This window comes from Penaeus japonicus, unplaced genomic scaffold (genome assembly GCF_977035675.1).
Source record: "Penaeus japonicus unplaced genomic scaffold, GWHDUDI00000001_assembly GWHDUDI00000037, whole genome shotgun sequence".
NCBI classification, from domain to species: Eukaryota; Metazoa; Arthropoda; class Malacostraca; order Decapoda; family Penaeidae; genus Penaeus; species Penaeus japonicus.
Genome location: NW_028234439.1, coordinates 11,094,658 through 11,106,459, shown reverse-complemented (window position 1 = coordinate 11,106,459; position 11,802 = coordinate 11,094,658). Strand labels below are relative to the sequence as shown.

General features: G+C 52.3%; 1 protein-coding gene across 1 annotated transcript; it reads left to right on the top strand.

Moving 5' to 3' along the window:
• Nucleotides 1–1,150: 1,150 nt before the first annotated feature.
• Nucleotides 1,151–11,151, top strand: LOC147467187 (uncharacterized). Its single transcript, XM_086532466.1, has 4 exons — nt 1,151–1,192; nt 6,582–6,623; nt 10,469–10,520; nt 11,141–11,151. Exons 1-4 carry the CDS (start codon nt 1,151–1,153, stop codon nt 11,149–11,151), a joined length of 147 nt encoding a protein of 48 aa, XP_086388592.1.
• The last annotated feature ends 651 nt before the right edge of the window (nt 11,152–11,802 follow it).

Sequence of the window (11,802 nt, the reverse complement as noted above, 5' to 3'; positions counted from 1 at the left end):
ATATATGTGTGTGGTGGTGTGTGTGTGTGTGTGTGTGTTGTGTGTATAATATATGTATATTGTATATATTATTATATATTTATTATATATATATATGTGTGTGTGTGTGTCGTGGTGTGTGTGTGCTGTGTGTGTGAGTATAAGGTATGTATTTAATCAATATATTTTAAAAATTATATATATATAATTATAACATATATATATATATATATAACATATAGTACATTATCTTATATATATATATATACATATATTTATATAAAATTCTCATACATATTTTATTGGGTTTAATATATAAAATAAATTTTATATATATTATAATATATATATTAAACCTATATCTATCTATATATACTAATATTATGTTATATATGTAAATCTGTCTATATATATCTATCTTATATAGATAGATAGATAGATAGATAGATAGAAAGAAGATAAGATTGATAGATAGATATACATACACACACACACACAACACAGATCACACAGCCACACACACCACACACAATCACACCACCCACACTCACTATATGTACATCTTAAGTATATATATATAAATATAATATAGTAAGTTAGATAGCTCGATAGGATAGATAGCTAGATTGATAGATAGATAGTATATTACACAACACACAACCCACAACAACACACACCCAAAACACACACCGTACACATTACACATTACATCTTATAGATAAATTTTTATATTATATATATATATATATATATATATTATATACTATATATATATATATTATATGTGTGTGTGTGTTGAGTTGATGACTACGTCGCTTGTTGGTGTGTGTGTGTTGTGTGGTTGTTGTGTGTTGTGTGTGTGTGTGTGTGCATGCATTGGTTTGTGTGTTGTGATGTGCATGCTGGGTCACGATGCCTAGGTGGTTGTGCACGATGAAAGTGTTGTGTCAGTGTACTTGTAGGTGCATGATAGTGATTGACAAGATGGAGAACCAGACAGAGAAAGAGAGAGGTATAGACAGGTAGGACAGTTTAAGATAAGAGAAAGAGGGAGATAATTTAGATATCATATACGAACACAAAATTCATACTTTGTGTCCAAAGAAATAAAAGTCACACATACAAATGCTTAAACCAGAAGAGAAACAAACAAAATGTCCTTTTTCGCAGCATGAACCCTAAGGTCCCCCTGACACAACAGAGGAACGAGCAGGCATGTAATGACGGCGTGTTTGGGTATCTCGTGCTACAAAACGAAGAAGAAAAGAAGAGGAAGAGAAGTGGAAGAGCAAATAGAAAAGGAGAGGAAGTCTGGCACATTTTCCCAAGCAAAATCCGCGAATCATCTGTCCCTCGAGGCCGACCTTCTCAGGGAAGGAAGCATATCGTCTCGCCAAAGACTGCAAATCCGAGTCATAACACACCCTCTGTATCCTTCTCCTGCAACCTCACTTCCGGCGCTACTCATCGTCATTTTGCATGATTGCAAGACTGGCGCAACGTGAAGCTCTTGAGGCAGGTCAGGAAAGAGGAGGGCGGCGTCCTGCGAAAATAGATTCTGAGTGTTTCTTGGTCTCCTGTTCGGGATTTCTTTCCCTCCGGCCTCACTTATCGGCGGCCTCTCTTGCACCCTCATTCCGCCATTCACTCTTTCTGTTGCTAATCTTCTTCAGTTTTGTGGTTCTGTTTTCGATTTCCGTTTCCTGTTGGCGGCTCTTGCTTGGGCAGTTGATTGAAAGGAAGGGGTGATAGAGGAAGTTTCATTTCGATTAAGAAGATGATGAGCGTCTGTTTCGCTGGCACGTGTGTGTGTGTTTGTGTGTTTGTGTGTGTGTGTGTGTTTGTGTGTATGTGTCTCTGTGTGTACGTGTGTGTGTGCGGATGTATAGTCCAATTATCAAAAAGTAAACCGTCAGGTTGATAAGGGAACAAAAGACGTCACCAACACACATTAATAAAGCACAAAGTCTCTCCATCTTCTCACACTGCTTTCCCATCACACGTCTATACTAAATACACTGTAACCAGAGAGACTACCAGTGTGTCATATACATAGATATAGTTGTTGCAGAGGAAACAATACACTGAACAAATTAACTAAAGAGTGAGTATGGCAACACACATGTATACGTATGGGCGCGTGCATATGTGTTTGTGAGTGTGTGGAAGAAAGAGGCAATGGGTGAAGAAGACATATAGTATATTCATTACTTACAATTACTCAAGCCACGTCCCACATTCTAGCTCTCCCTCATTTCCCAGATCCTGCCTACCCCCCCCCCTCCCTCTCCCCCACGGCACCAATTCACAAATCTTATAATATTTACCTTTACACTATTTACCGAGTTCCGTTAAGGGTTGAGGAGAAAGCATCCTTTTCTTTAGCGTTTCTCTTAACCCTTTGTCTTCTTCCCCTCCTTCGCCAACTCCTCCTCCTCCTCCTCCTCCTTCTTCTCTCGTATATACACGACGTCTTCTGTCTGTTTCTTTAAAATTCAAATGCTGTTTATTCAGATTTATAGACTTATATTTACAATCACACATGTAGCCTACTCACGCTTCACAAACCAAAACCAAAGAAAACATACTCACACAAACACACACAAACACACACACACACACACACACACTCAAACACACACACAATCTTTCTCTCACACACACAAACACACACAAACACACACACACACACACACACTCAAACACACACACAATCTTTCTCTCACACACACAAACACACACACACAGACACACAAACACACACACAATCTTTCTCACACACACACACAAACACACACAAACACACAACAACACAAGCCACACAATCTTTACTCCACAAACACACATTCTTTTACACACTAAAACACCAAACACAACACAAAACCCACAATCTTTCTCATCACACACACATAAAACACACAAACACCACAATCTTTTACAACGCCCAACATAAAACAAACCAACATCAACACCACTCGACGGATTCAAAGTTTACCCAACGCACTTTAACATTTCTCCCCCATATGGCTGTGTGCTTTGAGCAACAGGTGTTTTGCAGGTAAGCGACAGGTGTTTAGACTGACAATACCGAAGACCAACTCACCGCATTAGTCCTCGTGGGCATCTGGCAGGCAGCTGGAGATAGTCTGTTAATCGTCTTATTGTTCGAGAGCCATCTGGGGGGAGAAGGAGGAGGGGGAAGAGGGAAGGAGAAGTGGGAGAGGAAAGTGGGGGGAAGAGGGAAGGAGAAGTGGAAGAGGAAAGTGGGGGGGGGGAGGGGCAAGAGGGATGGAGAAGTGGGAGAGGAAAGTGGGGGGAAGAGGGAAGGAGAAGTGGGAGAGGAAAGTGGGGGGAAGAGGGAAGGAGAAGTGGGAGAGGAAAGTGGGGGGGTGGGGAGGAGAGGGAAGAGGGAAGGAGAAGTGGGAGAGGAAAGTTGGGGGGAGGGAAAGGAGAAGTGGAAGAGGAAAGTGTGGGGGGAGAAGGAGGAGGGGGAAGAGGGAAGAGAGGTAGTAAGGGAGGCCAAGAGAGGAAGAGGCGGGAGAGGGTTAGACAGTGGGATTTGAAAGAGGGTAAGAGAGGGAGAGAGGGAGAGAGGGTGAAGGGAAGTGAGGAAGGGGTAAGAGAGGGAGAGGGGAAAGGAGACAAGAGTGGGGAAGGGGAGGGAGAAGGAGAGTAGGACAGGGGAGGGGAGAGGGGGGAAGAAGGAGAAGCGAGGGACGGGAGAGGAAAGGAGGGAGAGAGAGCGGTGAGACGGGGAAGGAGACCCGGACCGAGGGGACGCCCGCTCGAGATAGAGGCGCAGCGGCGCGTGGGCATTCGACAGAGTTGCTCGGCATGCTGGGAAGAAAGTGGGGGAAGAGGGCGAGCGAGATAAGAGAGATGGCGAGCGGAGCGTGGGAGCGTGACGGAGCAAAAGAAGGCGGGGAGGAGAGGGAAAAGGAGCAGGGAGGGGGACGAGGGCGATTGGGCGGAAGTGAAGGAGCGCCAAACAAGGAGCAGAAGAGGGCTGATGAAGAGGGGGAGAGGAGAGGGGAAGAGGAGGGGAGGGGGAGGGAGAGGCAGAGGGGAGAGCGGAGAGGAGAGGGAGCGGGGAGAAAGGAGAAGGGAACGGGAAGGGAAGCGGAAGGGAGCAGAGAGAGGCTGAGGGAAGGAGACAAGAAGAGTAGCAGAGGGGACGCTGGGAAAGGCGGAGGGGGAAGGCGAAAGACAGGGAGAGAAAGAAAAGAGCGGAAGGGCGAGAGGGAAAAGAGAGGGGGCAGAGAGAGGGAAAAAAGGGAGGACGGGAAGGAGCAAAGAAGATCAGAGAGAGAAGAGGCGGAGGGCGAGCGCGAGAGGGGAAGGCGAAGTAGCCTGTGCTGGGTAAGGCTCTGGTAGGCAGTCGAAGGCGAGTCGTGGGCGCGGAGTGACCGGAGCACCAGAGAGGGGCAGGGAAAAGGAGAAAGGAGGAGACGAATAGGAAGAGGAAGAGAGAGGAACGGAGAGAGAGAGGAAGGGAGAGGGGGGCGGGGGAGCGAGGGGGAGCGGAGAGGGGAAAAAAGGGGGGGAGAGGGGGAAGGAGATAAGAGAGGGGAAAAACGGGGAAATAGGAGGGGAAGAGTGCGAGGGGGGACGAGTGGGAACAAGGAGATAAGAGGGAAGAAGACGAAGGCAGGGCGGCGGAGGAGGGAGGGGCGAGAAGCGCGGGACGAGGACAGGGGGAGAGGCTCAAGGGGAGAGAGCGGAGGGACGAGCGAAGGGACACGCGAGGGGGGAGCGTGGCAGGAGCAGAACGACGACCGAGGGGCGAGCGACTCGGGCGCCACAAGGAAGGCCGAGGGACGGCGAGGCGAGGAGCGGGCTGGGGGGAGAGAGTGAGAGGAGGAGGGGGGGGGGGCGAGAACGAGGGGGAGGGAGAGGGAAGAGAGGGGGAAGAGAGGGAGGAGAGGTGAGAGGGATGGAGAAAAGGGAAGAAGGAGGGGGGGGGAAGAGGCGAAGGAGATGGAGGGGAGGAGGGGGAGGGAAAAAAGGGGAAAAGGGAAGGCAGGGGGGAGGAGAGGCGGCGGGAGGAGGGGAAGGGTGCGGGAGAGGGGGAGAAGGGGGAGAGAAGCAGGAGAAGGAGAAGGGAAAGAGGAGAGGGGAGAGTGGAAGGAGGAAGGAAAGAAAGTCGGAGAGACAATTCGGGCGAGCGGACAGAGGAAAGAAAATCGCGGAGCGGGAAAGAGACAGGGAAGGAGAAAAGGAGGGAGGAGAGGGAGAGGGGGGGGGGGGCAGGGAGTGTGGAAGGGGAAGTGGAGAGGGAAAGAGAGGAGAAGAGAAGCGGGGAGAGGAAGAAGAAGGGAAAGGGGGAGATGAGGGAAGGAGAAGAGAAGAAAAGTCGGAAGAAGGAAAGGAGAAAAAAGAAGAGGGAAAGAGGAGAGGGGAAGGAGAAAGAAGGGAGGGAGGGGAGAGAGGGAGAGATGGGAAGGGGGGGGAGGAGGAGACGGGAAACAAAGGATGAGGGGGATGCGCGAGGGAAGAAGAGGGAAAGGACGGAGAAAGAAAGAAAAGGAAGGGGGGAGAAGAAGGGGAGAGAAGAGGGAAGGGAAGGAGAAAAAAAGAAAGAAGTCGGTGAGGAGAAGAGGAAAGGAAAAGTGGGGGGGGGGGGAGGAACAGAGGAGGGAGGAGAGGGAAAAAAAAAAAGGAGAGGAGAGGAGAGGGGGGGAGAGAGGGGGAGGAGAGGGGGAGGAGAGGGAGAGGGGGGAGGAGGATGAAGTGGGAGGAAGGAGGAGGGAAGAAGAGGAGAGAAAGGAGAAGGAGGGAGAGGGGGAAGGAGGGGGGGGGGGGAGGAGGAGAGGTGGGAGGGAAAGGAGGAGAAGAGGGGAGGAGGAGAGGAGGGGAGAGGAGGAGGGTGGGAGGAGAGGAGAGGGGAGGGGGGGGGGAGGCGAGATGGAAAGAGGGGAAGAGGGGGGGGGGAGGAAGGAGGAGAGGGGGAGAGAGGAGGGGAAAGGAAAGAGGAGAGGGAAAGGAGAGGGCAAGAGAGGAGACGGGAAGAAGGAGAGAAGGAGAGGGAAAGAAGGAGGGAAAAGAAAGAGGAAGGAGAGAAAAGCCGGGAGAGGGGGGGGGGGGGGGGGGGGGGGGGAAGGAAGGAGGCACCAGAGAGCAGAAGGAGAGGGAAAGGGAGGGATGATAGGAAAAGGAGAGGGAAGAAAAGAGCAGAGAGGCGGCGGGGGGAATGGGGGAGGGGGGGAAGGGGAGAGGAGCGAGGGGAAACGCGGGAAAAGAGGGGGGGAAAACGGGCAATGAAAAAAGAGGGAAAAAAACAAGGAGAGGAGCGGGAGCCAAAAAGAGCAGAGGGGTACAACAACAGTAGGAAGGGGCGGCGGGAGAAAGGAGAGGAGGGGGAGGAAGGGGGGAGAGAGGCGGAGCGGCAGGAAGGCGGAGAGGAGCGGGGGAAAAGATGAGAGGAGGGAAGGAGGGGGGAGGAGGAGGAGGAGCGGGAACACAAAAAACAGAGGGGCGAGGGGGGGCTGAGAGGGAATGGGAAAAGAACAACCAAAAAGAGGAAGAAAACAGGAGGAGAGGGGAGGAGAGAGGACGAGAGACAGAAAAAGGGGACGGGAAGCGGGGAGAGGAAAGGACGGAAGAAAGAGGAGAGGCAGGAGGGGAGTGAGAGAGGGAGAGAGAGGAAGGGAGCAGGGAGAGGGACGTGGGGAGAGGAGGAACGAGATGAGGAGGAGGGAGGAGAAGGGCGGAGATGGAGAGGAGAGGAAGCTGGGAAAAACAGAGGGACGAGGGCAGACAGGAAAAGAGAAAACAAACGGACGGAGGAGGGCCAACACAAGCCCCAAGGCACGCGAGGGGAGCCTCTGGTGGTGCCGGACGAGGGCTGCGTGTGGGGTGGGTGTGGTTGGAGGAGCGCGCGAGCGGGAAAAAGCGCTTGCCCGGACGCCGACATCCGGCGTCGGAGAGAAGCGGGAGTGGACAGGCGCGGGAAGCGGGACGGCTGCGCTGAGCCATATAGGCGTGGCGAAGGAAAGCGGCGAGGGCTAGCGGGTACGCGGGAACTGCTATGATTGCAGGTGCGTCCGGGAAGGGGCGCGGGCCGAGGAAGGTTGGCGTCTAGTGGGGCGGCGAGCGGGGGGCGGGGGAGAGGAGCGTGGACCCACCAAAGAGACGGAGAGGGCAAAACCAGCGAGCGGGGGAAGAGGGAAAAGGGCGAGGGAACGAGGAAAGGGAAAAAGAGGGAAAAGGCGGAGGAGGAGAGGAGAGGGCGGGGCGGAGAGAGGAGAGAGGGAGAAGAGGCGAGGGGAGGGGAGGGGAGAGGGGAAGAAAGCAGAGAGGGGAGGAATGAGAGGGAAAGAAATAAGAAAACGGGGAAAGGAGAGGAGCGGGAGGAAGAAGGGCGGAGGAGAGGGGGGAGGCGAGAGGAAAGAGGAAGGAGAAGTGGGGAAGAGGAGAAGAACAAGAAGACGCGAAGAAAAGAAAGAAAGCGAAATCAGCAAACGGAAAAGAAGAGGGAAAAACGGGAAGGAAGGCGGAGACCAAGTGGGGAAGTAGGAAAGAGAGTTGAGAAGAAAAAATAGAAAAAGTGTGGTAAGAGAAGAAGAAAAGTGTGGCGGAAAGAAGGGAAGAGAAGGAAGAAGAAAGAAAAGAAAGGAAAGAAGAAGAGGAAAGGTGGAAAGAAGAAAACAAGAAAGTTAAGTAGAAGGCAAAGTAAGAAAAAATACAAACGGCAGACCAAGGAAGAAGGAAGTGAGATGAAATAGAGAAAAAAGGAAACGAAGTGGATGAAAGGAGCAGATAGTGGTGAAGAAGGGAAGGAGAAAGTAGGGAGAAAGAGAGGGAAAGAAGAAAATAGAAGAAAGAAGAAGGGAAGAAGAAGAGAGAAGAAAGAGAAAAACGCAGAAGACGAAAGAGAAGGGGAAAGAAAGAGGGAGAGACGCGCAGAAAGGACACGAGTGGGGGGAAGGGAATGAGAAAAGGAAAAACGGAAAGGCGAGAGGAAGAAGACCCGAAAAAGGGACCGTGCGGAACGAGTGCAGCCGACGAGGAAAAAAACGAGAGGGTGGGGCGACGGCGCCAGGAAGAAACGAGACCGAAGGATGCTTGGTGGCCAAGGATGTCCCCGAGTGGAAAAAGAGCGGGAAGAAGAATGAAGACAGCGCGAGAAAAGAGGGCTAAGAACGCGAGGTAAGGAAAGGAAGAGGGGGAATCAGAAGAGAAGAGGGAAGAAGAGCGAAGAAAAGGGGGGAAAAAGAACAAAAAAAGAAAAAGAAGGAAGAGGGAAGGAAGAGAGGAGAGGTCGTACAGTAAAAAAGAGAGCAAAAAGAGAGGGGGGTCGGGTAGTAGGTAGTAGTATTAAGGGGGAGGCAAGAGAGGGAGAGGCGCGGGGGAAGGTTAGGAAACCAGGTTAGACAGTGTGATAGGAAAGGGGGTAAGAGAGGGAGAGAGGGAGAGAGGGTGAAGGGAAGCGAGGAAGGGGTAAGAGAGGGAGAGGGGAAAGGAGACAAGGGTGGGGAAGGGGAGGGAGAAGGAGAGTAGGACAGGGGAGGGGAGAGAGGAAGGGAGGGTTAATGATGCTTGTTGGGAGCAGGGGGAGGGAGGTAAAAGAGGAGGAGGAGTAGGAAGAGGAGGAGGAGGAGGAGGAAGGGTCAAGGGAGCGGGGGAGGGGGAGGGAGGCCAGAGGGTGGGCAGAGAGGGCGGGGACAGCCAGTATTTACTATCCGTCGCAGGACCATTGAAGTTAATCCCTGTGTTTTGGCCGTTTGCGTCGATCTGGCTTAGCGTAGATGATTCCATGTGAGTAATACTCCACACCCCCGGCCCACACACCAACACCCAAACCCCCCCCCCCCCCCCCACACACACACCACCCCACACACAACACACCCCACACACACCACACCCACCCCACCCACCCCAACCCCACCACCCCCCCACCCACACACCCACAATACACACAACACACACACCCCCACCCACCCACCACACATACAACCCACACACACACACACACACCCCCCTAACCCCCCTCCCCCACAACAAACAAACACACAACACCACACACACAACCCAACCCCCCCCCACACCCACACGAGTTTGTGTCTGAGGCGAGCGAGAGAGAGCGCGGAGACGCGCGCTGCAGTGATGGCGACGCGAGCACGCGAGCGAGACGCTAAGAGCGCGTGCGCGCGGCACAAGCTCGGGTCACACAAGGAAAAGGTGACACTGAGGAAAGAGAGAATAAGAGCGAGAGAAAGCGAAGGCGAACCTAGCGCAGATGCGACACGGAGCGACCGCGCTAGAAAGGGGTACAGATCGAAGGATGCTCGAGTAGAGGAATAAAGAGAGAGAGGCTCGAATCGCTCGCTTTTATCTTCGAGTATCGTTATGTCGACTCTAGCGCGTAGCGCGGTAGCTGCTATCGATCGAGGAGGAGATGAGCGGGAGAGGAGCTAGCGGAGCTGCTAGAGGCTCGCGCTGCTTGCGCGAGCGATGAGGGGAGGGGCGCGAGAAGCGGGAGGCGGGCAGGCGGAGAGGAGAGAGAAGGAGGCGGAGGAGAGGAGAGAGAGAGAGAGGCGAGATGAGAGAGAGGAGGAGAGGAGATGAGGGGAGGAGAGAGAGTGAGAGAGAGAGAGAGAGAGATGAGTGAGAGGAGAGAGAGATGAGACGGAGAGAGGGAGAGAGGAGAGGAGTGAGAGAGAGAGAAGAGGGGAGAGGGGAGATGGGGAGAGGAGGGAGAGAGAGAGGAGAGGGAGAGAGGAGAGATGAGAGTGAGCGAGATAAGAGAGAGGAGAGGAGAGAGGAGGGAGAGAGAGAAGGAGAGAGAGCGAGAGGAGAGAGAGAGAGAGAGAGGAGAGGAGAGGAGAGCGAGAGGAGAGAGAGGGGAGAGAGCGGAGAGGAGAGAAGAGAGAGAGGTAGAGAGATTGGCGGAGCAGGCAGGAGATGAGAGAGAGGGGGAAGAGAGAGAGGAAGAGGGAGGGAGGAGCGAGGAGAGAGAGCGAGCGAGAGGGAGAGGAGAGCGCGAGAGAGAGAAGAGAGGAGAGGGAGAGAGAGAGGAGAGAGGGAGGGAGAGCAGAGAGAGAAGGTGAGGAGGAAGGGAGAGGAGAGGAGGGGCGAGAGGAGGGGGGGGGGTAAGAGAGAGGGGTAGGAGAGAGGTGAGAGCGCGGAGAGAAGGAGAGAGGACCGAGGAGAGCGGGAGGAGGAGAAGGCGAGAGAGAGAGCGTGAGATGGAGGGAGAGAGTGAGAGAGAGAGGAGAGGGCGAGAGAGAAGAGCGAAAGGGAGGAGGAGGTGGAGAGGAGGAGCCGAGAGCAGGAGAGAGGCGAGAGAGAGACGGCGAATGAGATGAGGAAAGAGAGGAGAGAGAGCGGAGAGAGGGGGGAGGAGGGGGAGAGATGGGAGCTGCGAGCGAGAGATGAGGATGAGAGCAGATAGTAAGAGAGGAAGAGGGAGCGAGAGAGAGAGAGAGAGAGATAGAGGAAAGAGAGAGAGAAAGAGAGGGGGAGAGAGAGCGAGAGAGAGAGAAAGAGGAGGGAAAGAGCGAGAAAGGAAGAGAGGGAGAGGAGGAGGAGAGAGAGAGAGAGTGAGAGACGGGAGAGAGAGATGAGAGAGAGAGAGAGAGAGAGAGAGAGAGAGAGAGAGAGAGAGAAGAGAGCGAGAGCGAGAGAGAGAGTGAGAGAGAAAATGAGAAAGAGAGAAGAGAGAGTGAGAATAAAGAGAGAGAGAGAGAGAGAGAGAGAGAGAGAGAGAGAGAGAGAGAGAGAGAGAGAGAGAGAGAGAGATTGAAAGGTGAGAGAGAGTAAAGGTGAGAGAGAGCGAGAAGAGAGAGAGAGTTAGAGAAAGAGAGAGAGAAAAAGGAGCGAGGGAGAGAAAGAGAGAGAAAGACGAGAAAGAGAGAGAGAGAAAGGGAGAGAGAGAGAATGAGAGGAGAGAAAGAAAGAGAGAGAGAGAAAGAAAGAGAGAGAGAGAAGGAGAAAGAGAGAAAGAGAGAGAAAGAGAGAGAGAGAGAGAATGAGAGAGAGAGAGAGAGAGAGAGAGAGAGAGAGAGAGAGAGAAAATGAGAGAGCGAGAGAGAGAGCATCTCTCCATGTATGCGCCCGCAAGTACTTAAAGATCTCTCAAAGTCTGTTCTATGCTTACATGCGTGTGCACACAACGCCCTACATAATCCAAAATGACACTACTTTTTCCCTCCTTCGCCAGTCAGAATGTAATTTTGTAATTTCGTCGAGATACACAACCGCGAGTCTAATCTACCAGATGGTTTTCTGCGATCGCAGCGACGAGCAACTGTAACGTTTGCGATTGTTAAAGACCCGCAAATTCACGGCGTAAATAAGAAGTGTGTGAAAATCCTTTTGCAAAGATTCCGTGTCTGCCGCCGCAACAGCAGGGATCTTGAGCCAGGCAAGGACTCCGCTGCAACAGGGAGGGAGGTTTATATGTTGCGTTGTTTGGCTGTTGATTTGTGACTTTTTTTTCTCTTTTCTTTCTTTGTCTGTCCGTGTGCTTGCCCCTCCCCCCTCTTTCTCTTTCTTTCTTTCTCTCTCTCTCTCTCTCTCTCTCTCTCTCTCTCTCTCTCTCTCTCTCTCTCTCTCTCTCTCTCTCTCTCTCTCTCTCTCTCCCCCCTCTCTCTCTCTCACTCTCTCTTTCTCTCCCCCCCCCCTCTCTCTCTCTCACTCTCTCTTTCTCCCCCCCCCATCCCTCTCTCTCTCACTCTCTCTCTCCATCTCTCTCCCCCCCCTCTCTCTCACACACACACAAGTACTTGTATGTAAATATTCATACACACATGTAAACACATAGGTATTACACATGCATATTCGCACACATGCGTGCACAAAGAAACGCGTGTGGCTCTTTCT

What these genes read in the sequence shown, in the direction of transcription:
- LOC147467187 (XM_086532466.1), top strand. Translation starts at nt 1,151, where the DNA reads ATGAACCCTAAGGTCCCCCTGACACAACAGAGGAACGAGCAG. An exon ending in CACAACAGAGGAACGAGCAG is followed by an intron (nt 1,193 to 6,581) that starts GCATGTAATGAC and finishes AAAGGACGGAAG; the next exon opens with AAAGAGGAGAGGCAGGAGGG. An exon ending in GTGAGAGAGGGAGAGAGAGG is followed by an intron (nt 6,624 to 10,468) that starts AAGGGAGCAGGG and finishes GAGAGAAAGAGG; the next exon opens with AGGGAAAGAGCGAGAAAGGA.